Source organism: Penicillium brevicompactum (assembly GCF_028827555.1).
Source record: "Penicillium brevicompactum strain IBT 35665 chromosome Unknown utg000001l_segment0_segment0, whole genome shotgun sequence".
NCBI lineage: Eukaryota > Fungi > Ascomycota > Eurotiomycetes > Eurotiales > Aspergillaceae > Penicillium > Penicillium brevicompactum.
This window is the reverse complement of record NW_026623203.1, coordinates 1,654,818-1,675,835: the sequence shown is the minus strand read 5'-3', so window position 1 is coordinate 1,675,835 and position 21,018 is coordinate 1,654,818. Positions and strand designations below refer to the sequence as shown.

Here is a 21,018-nt window from a genome sequence, read left to right as displayed (position 1 = left end):
GGCCTCATCTCGCTGGACGATGATGTTCGCGAAGTCATCCCAGAGCTAAAAGATATGAAGGTCTTCGAGAATGGAAGCAAGGGCATGATATTCTCCTACTTCTTGTCTACTCCGTTAATAGTCCTAAGGCTGACAATGATCTAGATACAAACGCATTGAACGCTCCTAGGCTGCAAGATATGAGCGATAGAATCACCGTACGGTGAGTTCTGCGCAAGATCCCACGACATGGTAATGAGGTCGGTCGGACTGACATGGCCACAGTCATTTGATGACCCATAGCTCTGGCTTCGTCTATGATAGTTCGTCGGCGTTGCTTAAAGAATGGTCAAAATCTCAAAGTCGATTAGCCCACACATTCTGTGGAAGCCTGGTAAGTTCCGGCCTCGTAGTCTCATCATAGACGCTCATGATTGCAATTATAGGATGGCTACAATCATCCTCTTCTATTTCGGCCTGGCAATTCGTGGGGGTATGGCGGTGGAATAGATTGGGCTGGTCGAATGGTCAGCTTGGCATAACATAGTTTCAAACTAACATACAGTATGCTGACTACCAAAAGGTTGAGATCAAATCAGGGATGAGCTTGGATCAATTTATGAAGAGCAACATATGGTCAAAGCTCGGCGCGGAATCAACAACATTTCACCCGGATGCTCATCTCGATGCCCTCCCTGCGCCTCTAGAGATGGGAAACCGGCAGAGTGTTGGCGAGGGGAGAAAATCAGTCACACGAGGGAAGATCACTCTGCAGCAACCATCGAGGGATGATTTGGGTGGAATTGGGCTTTTCAGTACGCCCAGCAACTATATGAAGCTGTTGAGCGCACTTCTATGTGGTGGGTATCCATTATTGAATGAGACCAGTGTCGATACATTGTTTCGGCCGCAGCTGAGCGATGCATCCCGTTTGGCCATGCCCAAAGGCCTAGGAACTCAGATGAGGCGCGTCCTTGGGATTCAGTCTTCGGACACCAGTTCCCAGGCAGATCACTGCCTTGCTGGAACCATAGCAATGGAAGATATCCAAGGGCGCAGAAAAGCGGGCACTGTCAATTGGAGTGGATTGCCAAATTTGCATTGGGTAAGACCTCGAGTCACTTGAACTATTTCTCCCTTTCGGCACGACTACCGGCAAGCATCGTGTCGTTCTTTGATCTGTTATGCTAACTACTGAAAGTGGATTGATCGCAAAACAGGCATTGCAGCCGGCCTGTTTACCCAGCTACTGCCACCTGGAGATTCTGCCGTAACCAGTCTGCTGATTGATTTAGAGGTGGCTCTCTATAAATACATTACCAATGGCGAGGCTTCCAAGTTATAGGCAGCAGAGGCCGGCTCACTCAGCTGCCCTTGAAAGCTCAATATGAAGAGAAATACGAAAAGGCTGTCACCCAGCTAGACTTTATGACTTAGTCAAATGGTAGCTTACTTCTCACTAGCCCTTTCTATCTGTACCATCCGAACTACACTCTACTTATGAAGCTGGAATAGAATATTGGAAGAACTTGAAGACTTTGGTTCCTTAACCAATGTCTTGAGAAAACAAGATTGGCATCGCTTCGTTAGATACTATATTTCGAGGGTTTTACTAGTAAGATGTCCCAGCTTTGCGTCGTCCGTACCGTATTTGGAATGGGAACATCAAGCGCCTCCTCTCAGGGGGAAGTTAATGGGATCTGCCATCGGTCAGAAACTGCCACTTTGTGTTCGCGTATATGAAACTCACCCTCCGGCAAACTCTTTGATCTTGTTCCATCCAGGCAAAGTTTCGGAGCCACCCGGCTTTTGACCCATAAAGCTATGGTCTTCACTGGCACATGTCGGATCTCCCGCGGTATTCATGGGATCGTTGCCTTCAGCCATTTCCGCACGCTGGAAATACTTGTTCTCGGCTCGCGACTTCTGGTCTTTCAAGCCAAGGAACTCGCCCATTGTTGATCGGCCTGTAGGTGCCTTTAGATGAAGTAATGGTGGTCAGCGTGTTTTGTCTCCCATGATATTCGAAGTTTGAGTGACGAACATCTACATGACCCAGTCCCTGCTCTTTACCTCCCATCCAGAGTCTATCGCCCCATCCTGTTCCACCACCAACGTTGTTGGCTGGAGTCGGCGTGGCACTGGTGCCTCCGGCGACAGAGGTGGTCTGGTGGTTATGGCTGTTGTCTCCACTCATGTTGGCTTTCGTTTGAGAATGGTCTGGAGCTTATTATTGTCAGCAGAATGTCTAAGTGATATGGTTGAAAGTAGAGCGTGAAGCTATGGCCGCACGCTGTGTGATTTGATGAGGCAGTATGGATGTACTCACAATAGTGTGTTCAATAAGTTAGTTCATGTAAAGTTTTTGTTTTGGGAGTTTCTCAATTCAAATGATATGAGGATTGTTTTAATATTTAAAGTTGTTGTTCGCTAGATCGCTCTTGTAGCATCGAGATGCGGATGTAATCTTCGCCACAAGCTCCGGATGAAGTCATGATGAGACGATAGGTCTACCCTGTATTTGCACTTGACCAAACAACTTGAAAAGTACGTACATCATTGACAAAGTAAATCAGCCTGATTTCTCGCAAATATTCGCTATCTATCCTTGCTTTCTAATCCAAGGTCGTCATGCACCTGGTCCCAACAAGGTAATATGCTTAACATGCTGGAAGCAGAATGTGTTTACTCCGTACACATGGCAGGTTTGATATGTTTGCTGACTCCAACACTCTATATCATTCCATTAAAGCAGTATTGTGGATGATTCATGAAATTTCACTTGAAGTGAGCGTACTGTATTGTGTTTACTTTTTGCGAGGATGTTCTCGATCATACCGCACAACTTTAACAGTTGGCCAAACCTGTAACAAAACAGCCCCAACCATCATGCACCCTGCGAATATTTGCGCTCGCAAGAACTCTGCTGTTTGGAGATTTACCAAGGCGCCTGCAATTGGAGTTCCAGCCAATGCGCCAAATGAAGAGATACCCCACATCATGCCCAGGCGAGTTCCCAAAAAGGTGGAATCAGGACAGAACACTGGATGTGCCACAATGGAAGTAGGCGCAGTGACCAGAACTCCGCTGAGAGCTCCCCAGTAGCATGCCCAAACAATGAACCCAGCACTGTTAGTGGCGGCGATCCAAGTAAACATCGCGATTGCCGAGGCGGCCACGGCAAATATTAGAATTCCAATTGGCTTGATGTAAGCGACGAGTAGGTATGGAACGATGCGCCCGATTACAGATGACCCATTCACAATTGCAACCATGTAGAATCCGAGACTGGTAGTCGTATGCACAACGGTGCGGGCGTATGAAGCAACGTAGAAAATCGGGACGTAATAGGCGAGCATAACACACGTCAAAGAAAGAGAGAACATCATAAATGAAGGCTCACGGAAGGCCTTCCAATCAATGAGACTTCTGGCCCGGGCCTTTTCTCCTGGTTGTCGACACAATATTGTACATGCCACAATAGCAAGGAACAAGCTGATGAAGCCGATAGAGCGGACAGCCCATCCAAATCCTACCTTTGGCTGCAGTTGGCGAAACATCACTGGGAATATAACAGCCCCGACACTTGATCCTATCGACGCACAGCCGATTGCGATTGGGCGCTTCGTGGTAAATCTAGTGGAAATCACGACGAGCGCGGGGATATATGAGATGCCACCTCCCATTCCAACACAAAATCCTTGCGCGAGCAGTATCTACAGAGGTTAGCTGAGATATTGTTTTGCTTGTGATCTCAACTTACCTGATAGTAAGAAGTCGCAAGACTGGTCATCATCATCCCGAATACAGTCAAGAAACTTCCGGCTATGATTAGAGGGCGCAAGTAGCCAACATCGACTAGTGGCCCTGTTGCAAGACCGACCATGGGAATCAAAGTTGCTTGAATACTCCCCACCCAGGAGATGGCCGATGGTGTCTGGTCTGGGAGGAGAACTGTTTGGTAGTACTCTTGGAATGCACCATAAGTAGTCAGAATGCCCCTACCAAATAGATTAGCTCTATGAGAGTAGTGAAAAGATCAGTTTGACACACCAAGAGTTGACAAAAATACAAAATCCCGCGAGAACGCTTAGCCAAGCCTGTAGTCCGCCATTGATTCTCTTCTCAGGGAGCTCATATTCGCTCTCAAGCCCTTGCAACACATTGTCGCCCAGAGTGGCCGCTGGTTGCGTTTGGTCAGGGGAAGTAGCTGTTTTTTCCGCCTCCGGGCTCATCTCGACAGTGGCTTCTCATCTTTGTGCAAAGTACAGGAGACGGTGATTATAAGTAGGGTCCTTTTACCCCGAAGATCCACAGTGGGGAAGCTCTTTGCCCATGGGGTTTCCATTAGTCACGAGCTTTGTCGGTTCGACCGGCACTGCGTAGCCGAGCTCTACCGGCTGGGGTTATGGCTCCTCTGACTTGAATATCTGCCCAACTAAACGTCAGGATTTTACCCCAAACCAGTGGCACGGGCACCTCCGACGGGATCGTGGTTCCGCTAAGATTGATGGACATTGGCGTATTCTGTACATTTTGAAACGAAGGTTCATATCCTGCTCATATTTCATCAGCACAACTAGAAATGATTCGATCATCTCTTTGGGTGTCAGAAATAACCGTTTTCCGGAGAATATTGTTACCCGATTGCATGCATTCTCTCGTTTAGTGCCGATTGACGCAACTCTGCGCCAATCATATACACCGCGAACAGCCCACCCTTTGGCAGCATCAGCTCTGTCCACAGGTAAACTCCGATTATCTATTTTTGATTCTGATGAGCAACCTTGGAATTTGCCTGAATAAAGAGTTGTCTTCAATCTTGGAAGCAAATTGCAAGCCATAGACTCAATGTTGGCCTGGGCAAAGCCTGTGGAACCGCAAGCTTCCAAGGTTTTACCCCGGAATATTTGAGTCGATCAAGCTAAAATCTTCCTCCCTTGTTTTCTCTCTCGCTTTCGATTTCTCTCGTTCTCTCTCTATCTCCCTTTATTTTAATGAATTAATTTTTTTCCCGGCTTTCTTGCTCACAGCCTCTTGGAAACCTATCTCACCATGCAGGCACTGAGTCCAATCCCAGCTTTAGTCCCAGTTCTAATCAATCAAAGCTTGGTCGAGTACTAGGAATTTCCAGGCAAAACCGTTGCATCAGTGAGGTTGAAGGAAACGAGGAAAGAAGAAAGCAAGAAGAGAGAGAGAGAGAAAAGGCAGGCGGCGACGGAGAGAAGGGGGCGAACAGGCGAGCTGCAGCCCAAGAGCCCCGGCGCAGCACCACGTGCTCCCAGTATGACACTGGCCCGAGTCCAAAAGTGACACGACTCAATAGATTGGACCACATTCAAGATGTCCAGGGCCATGGTCATGAAATTGACCACTTCGTTTTATCTCACAGGGTTGGTGAAGCATTCAAGACGATAATCATTTTCGAAACACATTTTGGGGTTGAACTTGATATTATGAGCTAAGTCTTTGTTTCAAGTAGTTAAGAAAATACATGAATAGCCAAAGAACCCCCAACAGAGCTTTTTTTGATGATATTCTCAACCCTAGAGGCCGGAACACTGGAAGCTTCCCGCATAGAAGTCCTTGCTGAACTTCTGCTGCTTTCCTGCCGAACCTGCGGCAGCTTTGATGCTGTAACTATCTCCCTTGCATTCCGCCTCACTGATTGTGTTAGGTATGCTTCGATGTTTGAGAACCGGGCAACGTACGTGTAGATCTGACAGTTGATGTCCGAGAATTGGATAGGATAGAGCTCGATCTCGGTGACCTTGACAGTACTACCGTACTAGTCAGCAAAATTTACGTCCACCATAGGCACTTAACGACTTACGGAGCTTCGGCCTTCACACACTCAAGGTTGCTAGGGTAGTAGCGGTCGGATCTGAGTTCACTCTTGATGTACACCTGTGGTTTTTGTTAGTGGTAATGTCACCTCAAAGGGAAGCTATACATACTTCAGCGATTGCTGAGGCAGCCAAAGCCGGAGTGACTGTGGCGAGCAGAGCAAGAGAAGCGGAGATTGAAAATTTCATATTGAGTAAGTAGATGGATAATGAACGATTATTTTGAGAATCGTCCCCTGCTTTATACCCTAAGCTCTGTTAAAGGGGAGGTACGATACATTTAATTGGAGTTCTAGGCTGATCTCACCGCCACTCTAGGACGAGACCACCAGGAATGAAGTAAAATCGAGCCCACATCCCAGGCACAGAAGACTAGCAGATGAGAACATGCAGGTGGATTTGTAGATCGAGGCATTGGCCAATGGGAATGTCGATATGATGGACATGCGCGCCAATCTCTACCTTATCAGTACAATGCTGTACTACTCCACGTCCCGACCAGCCTTAGCCGCAGTAAAATCAATAGTTGCATGCAATGTACTCCATATATCTTGCATGCTCAGCTACACCGAAAACCTTGGAAGAGTTCATTTGAGGTCGTCATCTTTGTGAAGATGTCGGTGGCCCTGAGGAGCTGATGTTTTGCAGCAGCCCCCTTCCTATCAATACCCAGCTGGCTGTGGGGCTGCTAGTAACTATGGACAGTGATCTCCCCTTTCAAACCAAAGGAAGTCGGCAATCATTACCTCATAGGTTTCATGGGCCAGGCCATTGACCGAAGATTAGATCTACCCCATGTATATGTGTGCATTCTCGTATGTGTCTGCTTTTAGTACTTCGTACCCTGTAAAACATAGAATAGCACCCACGATCCTACATAGCCTGTGTAGTGCTCGTGGGCCAGGTGGGGATAGACAGTACGGAATACGGATTACTTGAACTAAGGTCTCTCGCATACGTGAAAGTTAATCCTTGCTGCAGCAGATGCCACCTTAAAAAATGACTGGGGCAAACATACCCACTCGAATTACTTCAGAAACATGTGAATCTAAAACATTGGTGCAACCAGTGCCACTGAGTCTGCACGCGTTACGGAGTACAAAGATCAATTGAAGTGGAAGTTCCATTGTTCTAGCCGGGCTTTTCAGCTGCTCTTAATAAACAAACCTATTTTGATTCCCGGGTGTTTTGCTGCTCATGTTGCTATCTTACTCCGTTCAAACATAATTTGGAACTCGAAAGTCGTTGAAGATTTTTCCACCTCACTCTCGATTCGGTATCTTTGATCAGCAAGATGCCTTTTTGTTCCGGAGTATCTTTACCTCTAATTCTGGACTATTTTGTACCACAACATTCACTCGCTTTTCGCCAGCTCGTTTCCTTTAGATTCGGATAACACACAACAACATTCATCCGCTGATGGCTAGACATAATCTCATCCAACCGTTCAAAATGAGGCCTGATCACTGAATTGATGTATACAATTCATTGTAAATGATAGAGAAATCAAGAGCGAGCCTCTTGATTGAGGGCACATGACTCGCTTATAGAAACTCCGGGCTTCAAGGTTTGTCCAACGGACTAGGGCGAGGACTTGCAACCCTACGGAGTACAAAGTACACATAGGAAACAGCTTTCTAGGGTCGAAAGAAGATTTGTTATATGAAAGATCATGTACTTGTATGCTACAGCAAATCTCAACATAATTTACTTCGATCAATCACTCGACCTATACTACCATGTTGAACCGCCTTGATAACAGCGGTATCATCAAATTACTTTGCATTCTGCTTTTGATACTACATCCCCTCTGCATTACTTGCTATCCCACGGAAAGCATCAGATGGGATACTTCACGTACTACTTCCTTCCTATATCTCAAAGCTCAACGATTAGCTCACAATTTGCTTCATCTAGCTGCGCCACCCTTTCCGACCCATTCTCCAAAACAATTCTGCGGCAGATTCAATGGCAGAGGACCTGGTCTAGTCGGTGGTGCCAAAGCCTGTATTGCATTTCTGAGGGACAGGGGGTCCCGAAATTGCCATGTTACAAGAGACACCACTCAGATGTGCGGGATCGAGGGAAGCATTAAGATTATTGGGATGGCAAATCCTGCTAAAGGGGAAACTATCTCTCGATGCTCTGATGTAGCTGATGCGGTCCAGTACGTTGTGGATCATTGTTCTACATGTGCTCAGGATAATTGCTCAGTCGAAGGTACGTCGAATCAAAGTCGTCCCTGAGTGATGCTTACTTTGCCTCTTTTAGGTGCAGCAGTTGCGAATGGTAATGGGGATTTCTTGGTGATGGTAACTGGCTAGTCTCATATATCTTGCATCTCGTTCTATCCCCCGGTTAAGTGCAAGTCCCCAAAAAGCTTGACACATACGTTTGCTTCCATTAGTCGAAAAGAATGTGGTGTGGCTTCCAGCCATTCAACTTGACGGATAAACAACCTACAAACCCCTTACTGTTGTAGCATCTTTTTGAAGGACGGGGTTTTGATTCCCCACCAAGCTACCTCTTACTGAGATTGAATACCTGATTGGATGGGCAGTTTTCAATACCATTGCATCTGCTTGTTGTGATTCGGCATCTAGTTCGTCTGTCAAGGTTAAAAATGAGTATATACAAAGTTCAACGTTCACATCGTTCACAGACGAGACAACTCAGTCCGGTTGCCATTTTCATCAAAGAAGATCTTCTGTTGGGTAATCAAAGACTCCTGCAGCGCAGCGCCAATCCTGACAGCCTTGACAGAGCTGTCAAGTTCAATAGGCAATGCAGTATCATCAAGGCAAGCCGCAGAGAACTCATTCGCCTCAGTAACAAAGGCATATTCAAAGCGATCGTAATATGTCTGAGGGATCTCACGACGAATACCAGTCTCATCGTAGATATTAACATGGTTCATCGCAGGCTGTGTGTTAACCGCCAGCTTGCCCTTCGTACCAATGATCTCGGTAACATCTTCCTGACCAGCGGCCATCATACGAGAAGCATAGAAGAAAGCCATGCGGCCATCGTAGAACTCTACCAGGCCAACGGCGTTATCGCGATCATTGTGCTTGCGCAGATCGGGCTCGACAGCTGTGATGCCGACGGCTGAAACGGACTTGACTTTGGTGTCACCGCCGAAGAACCATAGGGTAAGATCGATGTCGTGGATGGAGCAGTCGACGAAGATTCCGCCGGAGAATTCGGCGTAGGCGACGAAGAAACCAGATGGATCTAGCTTGTCGCAGGTTTGGCTGCGAAGCACTGAGGCTGTGCCAATTGAGCCGGATTGCATTTTATTGAAGGCATCTCTGTAGGACTTGTCAAAGCGGCGGGAGAAGCCACACATGACCTTCAGGTGAGGCTTCTTGGCTGCTGCATCGACGACAGATTGGGACTTGGAAGTAAAAAGTGATGTTAGTTCAGATGTTTAGCTCAAGGGTACCGGGGACCCCGCAAACTAGTCTGCAATCGCGATTGGGGTATGACTTACCACCTCGACACTGGTAGAAATAGGCTTTTCGCACAAGACATGCTTGTCTGCTGCGATCGCCTTGATAGTTTGCTCGGCGTGGACAGCGGTCGCAGATGCAACTACCACAGCCACCAATCCTTCTTGCTTGAGCATATCGTCATAGTTCTGGTACAGACGCACACCGAAGGGCTCAAGGTGTGTCTTGGCCCATTCGAGCTCGACGGGGTCTGGGGAGCTGGCGGCCACGAGCTCAGCTCGGGGTGTACGCTCCAAGAAGTTCAGGGCATGACGCTTGCCCATGCGCCCAAGGCCGGCGCAACCAATCTTCAATCTTTGTGCAGACATTGTAAAGAGTATATTTAAGATGAACAGCGACCGAAAAATGTAATTGAAAAGGCCCAACGAAGGGGCCTTTTTAAAGTCGGAACTACAAAATGCGGAGGCCAGTCTCCGAGGATCTACTCCGCAAAACTGTGGGGTCGGAATTCAAATCCCATCGCCAATTTCCAACATTATTCTTAAGACACTTATTCATTACCGGGCTTCTTTTCCCGTCGAGGTTTGCGCTTTACCTCCAGTGGGTCCGCAAACCCATCTCCTCTCAGCCAGGACAGACCCTTGCGCAGACCTCCGCCCTGCACGGCGTTAGGGTTGGCCTCGAGAATCGAGCCCATCATCGCCCACGAAATGACAAACAGCAGCAGCTCACCGCCTCTTCGGCCCTTCCATAGTCCACGCTTGATTCCAGTTTTGTACGCGGAAACAATCGCGGATCGGAAGAAATAAAGGAAGGTGGTGCGGCTGTGGCCCAGGAACATGAATGGGAGACCGCCCAATGCTCCACTGATGAAGAATCGCTTGGTGGGCAAGGTGGATCGTGGAAGATTCTTGTCCAAAAGGCAGACGCTACCCCAGGCAGATCCAATAGCAAGCGACAGGACTGCTGTCATCTTGATGATGCGTTTTGACAGGTCATTGATCGATGACATAGGTTCAAGCATGATGCTCTTGAGTTTGGGCAATGAGAGAGCCAGAGTAATGGTGGTGATGAAACGCGCAAGCATCGGTACGGAGAGCAGGATGTGATGCAGGAATGCCGTACTGCAGTTTGGCAGGTTGGGGTGCAAAAGAGCGCATGATAAGCTCGTTATAGCGGGATGTGCTGGGCCAGTGATTGGCGAAATGGACGACACAGACGCCGGCAAGGTGTTGGGATCGTTTGGGTGGAGGATTGGGGAAACGAATGCCCTGTATGGTGTTAACGGGTGTGCACTTCGAGGCCAAGTTGTCAACTTACGGCCAGCGGAGGCCCGCGATAGAGGCGAGAGAGTCCACGATCTCCTGCTTCTCGGGCCAGGCGACATTATCTGGCAGCGACTCCGGTCGGCTCTGGATATAACTGGGCGAGAGTCTAAGGATCACATTTCCAAACCACTGTATGACATTGATTAGCGACCGCGACAATTAAACATTGCGAAGCACAAACCGTAGGGGTTGTTTCCCGATCGAACACGAATGCGTGGAAAAGCTGCGCAAAGGCAAATGGCATCAGCATCCAGCTGCCGAACCATTCCGGGCGTTTGCCCAGCCATCCTTTGTAATCGATGTAATTAAACAGAAACTCCAAGCTTCGCATGCCCGAGTAAATTGCTGCGGTCAGACGAAGCTGATCCTGCGGAGCAATACCCAGGGCGAATCCGGCTAGACTTGCACCGATGGCTGGGGCACAGCGCGAAGTCAGCGCGCGTGAAATACGCGGATTGCGCTCTCTGAAGGGCTGCGCATCTTCGGTGCGCAGATTCGCTCGCAATCGGACCAGGAAGCGATACAGGAGACGATGGATGAAAAGAAGGAGGGACAAGGAAATTGAGAGGCGGAACTTGGGAGAGCGGAGGAAGGAAGTGCGTGCTTTCTTTCTGCAGTGAGATCGGGCATTAGCATACTAGCTTATTGGAAGGGTCGGTGTGGATCATACTCTGTAGCGCCTTGGACGCGAGCGAGCAGAAGGTCAGCCAACTTCAAAGCGATTCCTGATCCTAGAAATACACGTATCGAGGCGCGAGCTGCAGCTTCGCTATGGCGGTTCTTGGGGCGGACGATGGCATCGAAGCGCGACGGAGATGGGAGCTTGCTTCGGGCTGCAGGGGCGCGTTTCAGGGCTGTCTCGTGGAGGAATCGATATTCTTTGGCGCTTAGACATACGCGAAGAACATCGCGCACTGCTGGAGGCGGAAGTGTCGGATCCACCGAATTGTCAGGCATGATGGCTGTTGATGCCAACTGGGAGGGAGCACCGAAGTCTGGGGATCAGAAGGGGTCTCCGCTCTACGGAGGCGCCCGACCTCGGCAATTCTCAACACATCATATGTCAGTACTTTCTCAGCCTTATGCGCTTCTGTCTCTCGTTTCTCGTTTCTCGGCTCTTTTCTTCCTGTCCCATCTGCATTTCCATCGGTTTGCATTGCACTCTTTTTGCATCATTTGCATCATTTGCATCGATAAGAGTGGATCCTGGGTCCTTCCCACACGTGCACCGCGAAAAGTACCGAAATGGCATGTTTTCGGTCTAGAACGAAGACTCATGAAATTACACTCGACAGCTCGGTGAGACATCATCTTTGCATTCCGGTACTTCCGTATGGGGCACTTGGGGACCTTTCTCGCTGCCTATTCAAATTGAATCCCCCTTAATATACTGGATTGATATCACTTTCTCCCCTGTGAAGATATCCCTGGGGTTACCCGTAAGTCATTATGCACAGTTCTACCCAAGTAACTAAAGCTGAGCATAACTGGAAGTATACAAGTACCAAGCGTACACATTAACTCCAAACTTGATTCATAAGGCCTCATAAGGTATTCTGCAACAATTAATCTATTACGGTGGAGCTGGTAAGGCAGGCTCTGATATTGACCCGAGCCCTAAATCGAACATCGTGAAACACAAGCCTCGAAACGGATCCACTTAGACTTCAACGGGGTGGATTTTAGCGTGCAGACTTCATCAATCGCGATCTCCCATTGGATCATCAGGAGTTCATACGCTGAAACGAGAAGACCCCCGAAAGCCCCGTAGAAGCTTTACCCGACGATATCCCGGGCTTGCCTGGTGGGGACGAATATAGCTTGGTTTCGGAGGATTTCCACTTCCAGCCGAAGTCATTAAAGATTAATCAATTGAACCATCTAGAAGGTCCCTGCATACCGACATACTGGATTAATCCGCCAATCGTCTGGCCCCGTGAAGAACAGGGGTCAACATCCATGGACGGTGGCAGACAGCCACGGCCCCGTTTCATAGTGGTGCTAGCGCAGGGGCAGAGCCCTCGAAGGCAGAGAAGCAGCATTTAAATATCAAGGCCAAGCACCGTGGCATAGCTTATTCCAACCAATTCATTCCTTCTTTACTTTTCCTATCACATTCTATACTTGGGCTAGCCCCGAATCCTTCACTCTTTTACTTGTCTGTTGATCGGACATTTACTTCAAAATGCGTACCTCTATTCTGTCTATGCTGGCTCTCGGCGCCGTTGCCGTCTCTGCCGCCCCTGCTCCTTCGACTGTGTCGGAGCTTGTTGAGCGTTCTTCCTCTACTTGCACCTTCACCTCCGCTGCTAGCGCCAAGGCCAGCAAGAAGTCCTGCTCCAACATTGTCTTGGACAACATCAAGGTCCCCGCCGGTGAGACCCTCGATCTGTCCAACCTGAAGGACGGCACAAAGGTATGCTTCGTTTGCAATAACGGCCATTGTGGAACTAGACAACTAACACCGCTTTTCAGGTCACCTTCAAGGGTGAGACCACCTTCGGTTACAAGGAGTGGAAGGGTCCCCTCATCCGCTTCTCCGGTAAGAACATCGAGGTCAACGGTGCTTCCGGCCATGTCATCAACGGTGGCGGTGCCAGCTGGTGGGACGGCAAGGGAACCAACGGCGGCAAGACCAAGCCCAAGTTCTTCTACGCCCACTCCCTGGATGACTCGACCATCACCGGTCTGAACGTCAAGAACACCCCCGTCCAGGCCTTCAGTGTCCAGGCCGACAACCTTGTTCTCGACCACATCACCATCGACAACTCCGCCGGTGACAGCAACGGCGGCCACAACACCGATGCCTTCGATGTCGGCGAGTCCACCTACATCACCATCAGCAACGCCAACATCAAGAACCAGGATGACTGCCTGGCCATCAACTCTGGCGAGGTAAGCTTCCCCTCGCACTTCAATACAGAACAATATCTAATACACGCTAGAACATCATCTTCACTGGCGGTACCTGCTCCGGCGGCCACGGTCTCTCCATCGGCTCCGTCGGTGGACGTGACAACAACAACGTCAAGAACGTGACTATCTCTGACTCCACTGTGACCAACTCCGACAACGGTATCCGCATCAAGACCATCTACAAGGCCACCGGTGAGGTCGCCGACGTCACCTTCTCCAACATCGAGCTGTCCAACATCGCCAAGTACGGTATCGTCATTGAGCAGGACTACGAGAACGGCAGCCCCACTGGCACTCCTACCACCGGCGTTCCCATCACCGGTCTCACTGTCGAGAAGGTCACTGGTACCGTCAAGAGCAGCGCTACTGATGTCTACATTCTGTGCGGTGACGGCTCTTGCTCTGACTGGACCTGGTCTGGCAACAAGGTCTCCGGCGGTAAGACCAGCAGCAAGTGCAAGAACGTGCCCTCCGGTGCCTCTTGCTAAATGCCTGTTGATCTTGTCTGGGGCTGTGTGATTTGTAGATTGTCAAATTTGCTGCAGATCAGAATGGTTTCAACATTTCTGAGGTTGTAATTTTAAATATAGAGATTGGCCCCAAGGTTCAAGGGCCATCTCAAATAATATATTTTTCCATATCCGCAAAGAAGTTCCTTGTGTAAACAGTAAACCTCCCGAATTCCAGGAGAGTGAATATTGGAACCGTGGGATATCTACGGATGGTGATGTCTATGTAGAAGAGCGCCGTAGCCAGGAGCGGGCCGCAGCATCAACAAGCCGCAGCCATCCGCAAGCCAATCACAGGCCGTTTCATAAGTCAAGAAGTGGGTCAGGACCCAAGCTTGAAGTAAGCATTTGTTGGTCGCTATCGAGTGACGCAATAGTGTCCCCGCACATAAATTCAGCCCTGGAGGCCCCTCGCCTCGAGCATCAAATTTCGTTCATTTGCACATATAACCACATTTCAAAATGCAAGTCCTTCTCCTCGGCGGTCACGGCAAAGTCGCCCTGCACCTTACACCTCTTCTCCTCAAACGCGCTTGGAACGTGACCAGCGTAGTTCGCAACCCCGCCCATGAAAGCGAGATTCTAGCTCTAGGCCAGGGACTCAAGGGAAAACTCAATGTCCTTGTCTCGAGTCTAGAAGATGTAAAGAGCGCCTCGGATGCCCAGAAGATCATTGATACAGTCTCACCTGACTATGTGGTCTGGTCGGCCGGTACGGATTCACCCCCACTTTACCAAAACATGCACACGGGACAGCTTTCGAATCCTAAACTTGAAACGCTAAAGCCTAGATTGCCAATCAAATCCAGACTAACACTTTTTCACAGGCGCCGGAGGCAAGGGTGGACCCTCAAGTACCATTGCCATCGACCAAGAAGCCGCCAAGCACTTCTTGACAGCTTCTTTCGCCTCAACTGGCGTCAGTAAATTCCTCATGGTCTCCTACCTCGGAAGTCGAAAGACCCAGCCGTCATGGATGCCGGATAGTGAGTGGGCGGGTGTTGTAAAGACCAACACCGAAGTTCTCCCCACATACGCCAAAGCCAAACAAGAAGCCGACGAATATATGACTGCGCTGGCGGCGCAGCGAAAGCGGGATCCCGTAGCTTCGAAACGCCCATTCCAGGCTATCAATTTGCGTCCGGGTATTCTGAAGGATGACCCTGCGACGCGGAAGGTTGAGCTGGGCATCACGCCTAAGGGACGCGGTAGCGTTACTAGGGAAGATGTTGCCATTGTTGCGGATCAGTTGCTTGCGCGGGAAGATACGGAAGGCTGGATTGATCTTGTGAATGGGGATGAGCCTGTTGAAGAGGCCGTTGAAAGAGTTGCAAAGGAGAAGGTCGATGCTGTGCAGGGAGAGGATGTTGAGGGCATGGTCAAGAGGTTTTTTCCTTAATGCATTAGATTCGAAATTCTGAGCTCTGCATATTCTATGAAGGTCTGTGGCCTACGGCTGAATACCTTCGATTACTTATTTCGGGATTATAACACATCTATATGAACATATGATCATTATTGACTCTGCGAATATTGCTTTATGTCCAAGCAAAGAGATTTTTACAGCTTGGCCTTGGGTGCCTTGGCCGTCTCCTTGAACTTCTGCTTGAGCAGACGACGTAGGATCTTCCCACTGGGATTCTTAGGAATCTCATCCACAAACTGTACACCGCCACGCAGGCGCTTGTGATGGGCGACCTTGCTATCCAGCCACTTGACAATTTTGTCTGCTTCTTCTTTCTCATTTCTCCCTGAAGACTTGCTCTTAGCACTGCGAACAACACAAGCTAAGGGAACTTCTGAGCCATGCGCATCGCTCTCAATTCCGATCACTGCCACATCATCAATGGCATCGTTGTCAACTAGGAGTCCCTCCAGCTCAGCAGGAGGAACCTGGAAGCCCTTGTACTTGATGAGCTCCTTGACACGATCGGTGATGTAGAAGTGGCCCTTGGCATCCTGGAAACCAACATCGCCAGTCTGGAACCAGCCATCCTCGGAAAGACAACCCTTGGTCGCCTCTGGGTTCTCATGGTAGCCGAGGAAGACATTAGGCCCACTGAGGTAGAGCTCACCGACCTCGCCCACGGCAACCTCCTTTGGCTCGGAGCCGTCCTCGGGCATTGTCATGTACTTGGCTTGCATGTTGGGCATCAAGCGACCAACCGAGCCAATTGCTTCACGCCAATCCTCCCATTGTTGTGAGTGTGTCGTTGGGCTGGTCTCGCTGAGGCCATATCCTTGCTTGATTCCAACCTTGATGCGCGAGTAGACTGCCTCCACTAGCTCTTGTGTGAGAGGAGCGGCGCCGGAGTTCATCATCCGCAAACTCGATAGGTCATACTTGTCCACTACCGGGTGCTTGCCCAATAACAGCACCACGGGAGGGACGATGTAACTGAATGTGCATCGGTAGTTCTGCACATGTGCGCACCACTTTTCAATGTCAAATTTAGACATCACAATTAGGTGGTAGCCCTTGTATAGGGCTTGAGTGATTAAACAAGTCAATCCTGAAAGCATTTTTTGTCAGCATTGTATCGCCTCTGGTGGTAGGGAGAGCATACCATAGATATGATAGAATGGCAAAAATGCCAGAACTCGGTCACCCTTGCCATCGTGACCACCATCCCAACTCAATTTACCACCTTCACCAATGACCTGCTGCATGATATTGGCGACGATATTCCGGTGCGACAGCATAACGCCCTTAGGCACACCAGTGGTTCCAGAAGAGTAAACCAAGAACGCAACGTCCTTCTCCGGGTTCACCTTCTGCTTCCTGTACCGGGTAGCGCCAGAGAGGTTGCGCACGGAGGTAAAATGCTTGACCCGCGCTTCCGGATCGCGCTGGTCACCAATCAAGATGATTCGATCTTCGCTCATGCCGACCTTCTTGGCGGCCTGTTTTGCAACAGACAACACCGAGGCTTGCGTAGCCAACCCCTTTGCGCCTGAGTTCTTAAGCTGGAATGCGAGTTCATCAACCGTATACGCCGGATTGGCTGGCGAGACCACGCCTCCAGCCCATAGAGTCCCCCACATCAGAACGGGGGTGTCGATGCTATTCGGGGTAAACAGAGCGAGAACATCGCCCTTCTTCCAATCGTAGACAGCGCGCAGCCCTTTACCAAAGTCTAGTGAGGCCTCGCGGAGAGCCTTGTATGTGTAGTGGCGCTGGGTTTCGGCATCTTGGTAGAGGACTGTGACAGGGTCAGTATGAGGAACAAAGAACTTGTTGTTGGGAATTGCAAGGAGTCACACGCACTCTTATCATCTGGGTATGCTCTGTCTTTGCGTTCAAAGAGAAATGTCCACAGGTCTTCCGCTGGGATGTGGACGGGGGGATAATTGGAGGGGACGGGCATAATGCGGGGAAAGTAAGACAGGCCGATCCGGGGAAGGTGAGGCTCAAAGGTGAACAAGTAGGCAAAAGGTGATCTTAAATGAAAGAAGAAACAGAATTTGGACTCCAAGGATTTAAATGGACCTTCTCCGCAGTGTCAAATCGCGGCTTGCCTCGGTCCATTGTTGCATCGGTCAGAACCCCAATACCCGAAGGCTTCTACTCCACATCCGGGACTTCGGTGGTGTCTTATCTCCCTCAAGCCTCTTAGGGGACGAACATCTTGTACGCAAGATATCATTGAATCTTTGAGGAAATTAATATCACTGCTATTGGATGTCGCTGTTTTCATATCTACCACTTGTCCTTACGTCTATGGATGGTGTTTCTACGTAGACTTTTCCGGCTCGGCCATCTCGGCGATTTTTTTTCAAAGACCTCGGAGATGATGTAACCCACCCTCGATGCCTAATATTCATGACTTTATGGACTAGGTATTCTTCTGTTCAGTCCCTCCAGGGAATAGGAAATATGTATTGTCAGTCCCGACGTGATTGGAATTGGGTTGTGATCAAGCCTTTGCATATCTGCTTAAATCTCGGGAGGATCTTGTGCCCCAGATATATTTACCTCCAATGTATGACCAATGGATCACTACATATTTCACATCCACCTGAACATGCCTGCACTAATCACTCCTTCATTTCTAAAATATACATACCTAAGAGCATATGATTGAAAAGAGGTAATTCGATCAATGGATGTCCGGACTGGGGACGGGGTAGGCAGAGACCGATTGACTCGCCGTGCATGAAGAACTATCCGTGCCCTCGGGGTATGACGAGTGCTGATCAATGTCCGTGTTGTGATTGTGGGGTATCTCCAACGTTTGAGAACTGTTGGAGGCTAGAAGCAGTATGCAGCACAGGTATGGCTGAGTGGCTAGAGAACTTCGAGGATTGCAAAGTAAGACCTCGGGAGTGTTTACTTGGTGATCGAGAGTCTACGTCCACTCGAAAGTTTGCGACAATGTTCAATGCAGGGATTTACACGTTCACGGGTGGAACGACATGATTCTCGGCGCAGGCAGACATGCAGGTGCAACTGTACACTCTAAAATACTTCTAGTCGGTTGAGTACGAGATGTTCACATCGATGAAGTTGTAGTGTCGTTAGATTATACGCCTTCTCCAGCACCAAAGCAAGGCCGGGGAAAGGGCATGTTTTTTACCTCGTCGCTCTCGACGAGTCGTCTCAAGATCATTGAATGATTTCATGCCGACAAGATCTTAAATTGAGCAGGACACAGCTGACCCGAACTGGAAATACATGCTGAAAAAAAGAGCCCAGTTGCGAATATTGCTGAATTCCATTTTTTGCTTTCCCAGCACCATTTCCTCCACACGCCACTCCAAGGGGAATCGTTTGAAATCGTTTACTTGAGGGGAATGAAACGGGAAGAGTGGGTAGCACCGATACCGGGACGACCGTGCTTGACGGGCTTGCTGGGAGGTTGTTAGAGATATCCAAAGATGCAAACTGGGTATCAGGGAGCACATACTAAGAGATAGAGAACTCAGCCAGGTAGTGGCCAACCATCTCGGGCTTGATCTCAACCTGGTTGAACTCCTTACCGGAGTAGATACCGACGACGGAGCCGATCATCTCGGGGACGACGATCATGTCACGGAGGTGGGTCTTGACGAGGTCGGGCTTCTCGTTGGGCTTGGCCTCCTGCTTGGCCTTGCGGAGCTTCTTGATGAGACCCATGGGCTTGCGCTTCAGACCGCGGTTGAAGCGTCTGCGGGCACGGGCGTGAACGACATCACGGAGCTGCTCGGAGGAGAGGTCGAGGAGCCTGTAAATTTCAGTCAGACTGGGTCCTTGAAAACAAAGATAGCGAAATTTCGATCGAGGCGCGGCACCAGGTGAGCAGAAAACCGGGGTATGATTGGTGATGTACCAACAGGGCTGTTGGAATGGCGAATGTAGACCCTGGATTCATGTCTCACGAGGTGCCGACTGCGAACGACTTTCGATGGGATGGGTGGTTGGTGGTGGAACGTACTGGTCGAGGTCGATACCGCGGTAAGAAAACTTGCGGAACTGTCTTCTCTTCTTGATCTCTGTTTGGCGAAAGTTCAGTCAGCGTCTGCGATCTCGGTGTCGTTTCCATCAATCCTGCGTCTGCCCCGCCAACAAATCGATTCCATTGTTATCCCAAAAGTCGATCAAAAACAAAGTCCCCCTCTTGCTTGGCTGTATCATTCTGTTGACGGGCGATGGGCGTGAATGTGGGTGTGCTTTCATAACGTACCGGCAGCCTCCTCGGCGTTCTAGATGAAAAGTCATGTTAGTATGTCGCAGGCGCTCGCGGGTCGAAGAAAAAAACTCACGTATTCGTGGTCAGCCATTTTTGCAGAAGTTCCTGTTAGCTCGCTTCTCGAACGTACGAAAAGCGAAGGAAGATGGGTTGTCGGAAATTGTCGTGTCGCTAAGCGGTCGGGCTGCTAGCACGCTGGGTTTGGGAGTGGGCGCCGCTCGTTAAGCGACGGGTAGGTTCAAGCCCTATGCACTATACCGCTTTGGGAAACATGTAATTTATGCCGAAACATCTGTATCAAATTGTAATAACTTCGTGTAATTTATATTTCACAAGCATTTTCTTGGCTCATTTCGATTTGTCAATACCCTATCTCCGTAACAGGGTGGTATTATAATTTCTGTATCGCCTTGATATCGAAGAGGCCCTAGGCCCTTCGGAGATGGACATGTCTATGATTCTAGTGGTGGATATGGCTACGCGCTATCCTTTTGGGGTTAATTATGCCCCAGCGATCGTCCGCGAATATTACTTTACAGTTTGAATGTAATGGAAGCCAGATGGAATGTATTGGCTAGGAGCATATTTCAGCTCACGTGAAAATGTTGCAACTGTAATTAAACAGTCTCAACCGTATGAGATTCGGAAGCAAGCCGGCGCAAGACATTGCGGGATTGACGACCCAACCAAACATCTGTTTCCCAGAACCGTATTTTTTGAGACCTTTAAAAGGAATGCGCTTAGTCGAAGAGACCGAAGCCCATGTCCTCATCGGACTCCTCCTTCTCTTCTTCCTTCTCCTCCTTCTTCTCCTCAGCGGGAGCAGCACCGCCGGCGGGAGCGGCGGCAGCGGCAGCACCACCGGAGGGAACGGAGGCGAGCTTGGTGGAACCCTCAGCAATCAGCTGTAATGAAGTATTAGCACATTGTTCAGTCTGTAGGCCAAGATTCTGGAGTATCACTAACCTCGTTGAGGTCCTTGCCCTGGAGCTCGGAGACGACCTTCTCGAGGCGGTCACCCTCAGCGTCGATGCCGACGGAGGAGAGGACGGCCTTGATGTCGGCGGAGGAGGGGGGACTCGTTGCCAGCAAGGGCGAGGAGGAGGTAGGCAGCGAGGTACTTCATTTTGAATTGACTGTTCCAGATTTTTGTCAGTATCGCACACCAAATTGTAGATCAGATGCGACCGCACTTTTGAAAGCGCAATAGTCTGCAGGCAGTGACAGGAAGGATAGAAACATACCGTTGTTGATTAAGTTCTGAACAAGAGAAACAATCGATTTAACCGCAAGTTGGGCGGAGACTGCAACGTCGAGTT

The 21,018-nt window shown here is 49.4% G+C and overlaps 10 protein-coding genes across 10 annotated transcripts; 2 read left to right on the top strand and 8 right to left on the bottom strand.

Annotated features, from left to right (window-relative positions):
* Nucleotides 1-1,725: 1,725 nt before the first annotated feature.
* Nucleotides 1,726-2,176, bottom strand: N7506_000403 (uncharacterized protein; the record flags this gene model as incomplete). The annotated part of the gene is made up of 2 exons (XM_056949699.1): nt 1,726-1,956; nt 2,024-2,176. The coding sequence occupies 2 exons, from the start codon at nt 2,174-2,176 to the stop codon at nt 1,726-1,728; spliced, it is 384 nt and encodes a 127-aa protein (XP_056815614.1).
* Nucleotides 2,177-2,786: 610 nt separating this feature from the next.
* On the bottom strand, nt 2,787-4,214 carry N7506_000402 (uncharacterized protein; the record flags this gene model as incomplete). Its single annotated transcript, XM_056949698.1, has 3 exons — nt 2,787-3,695; nt 3,743-3,980; nt 4,033-4,214. The coding sequence occupies 3 exons, from the start codon at nt 4,212-4,214 to the stop codon at nt 2,787-2,789; spliced, it is 1,329 nt and encodes a 442-aa protein (XP_056815613.1).
* A 1,311-nt stretch (nt 4,215-5,525) lies between these two features.
* Nucleotides 5,526-6,014, bottom strand: N7506_000401 (uncharacterized protein; the record flags this gene model as incomplete). The annotated part of the gene is made up of 4 exons (XM_056949697.1): nt 5,526-5,643; nt 5,691-5,759; nt 5,813-5,886; nt 5,937-6,014. 4 exons carry the CDS (start codon nt 6,012-6,014, stop codon nt 5,526-5,528), a joined length of 339 nt encoding a protein of 112 aa, XP_056815612.1.
* A 2,467-nt stretch (nt 6,015-8,481) lies between these two features.
* N7506_000400 (putative NAD binding Rossmann fold oxidoreductase) lies at nt 8,482-9,645 on the bottom strand (the record flags this gene model as incomplete). The annotated part of the gene is made up of 2 exons (XM_056949696.1): nt 8,482-9,222; nt 9,319-9,645. The coding sequence occupies 2 exons, from the start codon at nt 9,643-9,645 to the stop codon at nt 8,482-8,484; spliced, it is 1,068 nt and encodes a 355-aa protein (XP_056815611.1).
* A 182-nt stretch (nt 9,646-9,827) lies between these two features.
* N7506_000399 (uncharacterized protein) lies at nt 9,828-11,562 on the bottom strand (the record flags this gene model as incomplete). Its single annotated transcript, XM_056949695.1, has 4 exons — nt 9,828-10,548; nt 10,598-10,734; nt 10,787-11,216; nt 11,276-11,562. 4 exons carry the CDS (start codon nt 11,560-11,562, stop codon nt 9,828-9,830), a joined length of 1,575 nt encoding a protein of 524 aa, XP_056815610.1.
* A 1,228-nt stretch (nt 11,563-12,790) lies between these two features.
* Nucleotides 12,791-14,009, top strand: N7506_000398 (glycoside hydrolase family 28 protein; the record flags this gene model as incomplete). The annotated part of the gene is made up of 3 exons (XM_056949694.1): nt 12,791-13,021; nt 13,081-13,500; nt 13,551-14,009. The coding sequence occupies 3 exons, from the start codon at nt 12,791-12,793 to the stop codon at nt 14,007-14,009; spliced, it is 1,110 nt and encodes a 369-aa protein (XP_056815609.1).
* Nucleotides 14,010-14,492: 483 nt separating this feature from the next.
* On the top strand, nt 14,493-15,429 carry N7506_000397 (uncharacterized protein; the record flags this gene model as incomplete). Its single annotated transcript, XM_056949693.1, has 2 exons — nt 14,493-14,742; nt 14,858-15,429. The coding sequence occupies 2 exons, from the start codon at nt 14,493-14,495 to the stop codon at nt 15,427-15,429; spliced, it is 822 nt and encodes a 273-aa protein (XP_056815608.1).
* A 161-nt stretch (nt 15,430-15,590) lies between these two features.
* On the bottom strand, nt 15,591-17,398 carry N7506_000396 (acyl--CoA ligase; the record flags this gene model as incomplete). Its single annotated transcript, XM_056949692.1, has 3 exons — nt 15,591-16,543; nt 16,598-17,233; nt 17,299-17,398. 3 exons carry the CDS (start codon nt 17,396-17,398, stop codon nt 15,591-15,593), a joined length of 1,689 nt encoding a protein of 562 aa, XP_056815607.1.
* A 1,325-nt stretch (nt 17,399-18,723) lies between these two features.
* Nucleotides 18,724-19,806, bottom strand: N7506_000395 (40S ribosomal protein uS19). Its single transcript, XM_056949691.1, has 5 exons — nt 19,773-19,806; nt 19,694-19,712; nt 19,445-19,502; nt 18,938-19,234; nt 18,724-18,881 (listed from the first exon to the last, which is right to left on the bottom strand). The coding sequence occupies exons 1-5, from the start codon at nt 19,788-19,790 to the stop codon at nt 18,812-18,814; spliced, it is 462 nt and encodes a 153-aa protein (XP_056815606.1). The 5' UTR covers nt 19,791-19,806; the 3' UTR covers nt 18,724-18,811.
* A 633-nt stretch (nt 19,807-20,439) lies between these two features.
* aspf8 (ribosomal protein P2) lies at nt 20,440-20,825 on the bottom strand (the record flags this gene model as incomplete). The annotated part of the gene is made up of 3 exons (XM_056949690.1): nt 20,440-20,604; nt 20,666-20,777; nt 20,821-20,825. 3 exons carry the CDS (start codon nt 20,823-20,825, stop codon nt 20,440-20,442), a joined length of 282 nt encoding a protein of 93 aa, XP_056815605.1.
* Between the last annotated feature and the right edge of the window lie 193 nt (nt 20,826-21,018).

What these genes read in the sequence shown, in the direction of transcription:
- N7506_000395 (XM_056949691.1), bottom strand. An exon ending in CGCGGTATCGACCTCGACCA is followed by an intron (nt 19,235 to 19,444) that starts GTACGTTCCACC and finishes TGAAATTTACAG; the next exon opens with GCTCCTCGACCTCTCCTCCG. An exon ending in GCTGAGTTCTCTATCTCTTA is followed by an intron (nt 18,882 to 18,937) that starts GTATGTGCTCCC and finishes ACAACCTCCCAG; the next exon opens with CAAGCCCGTCAAGCACGGTC.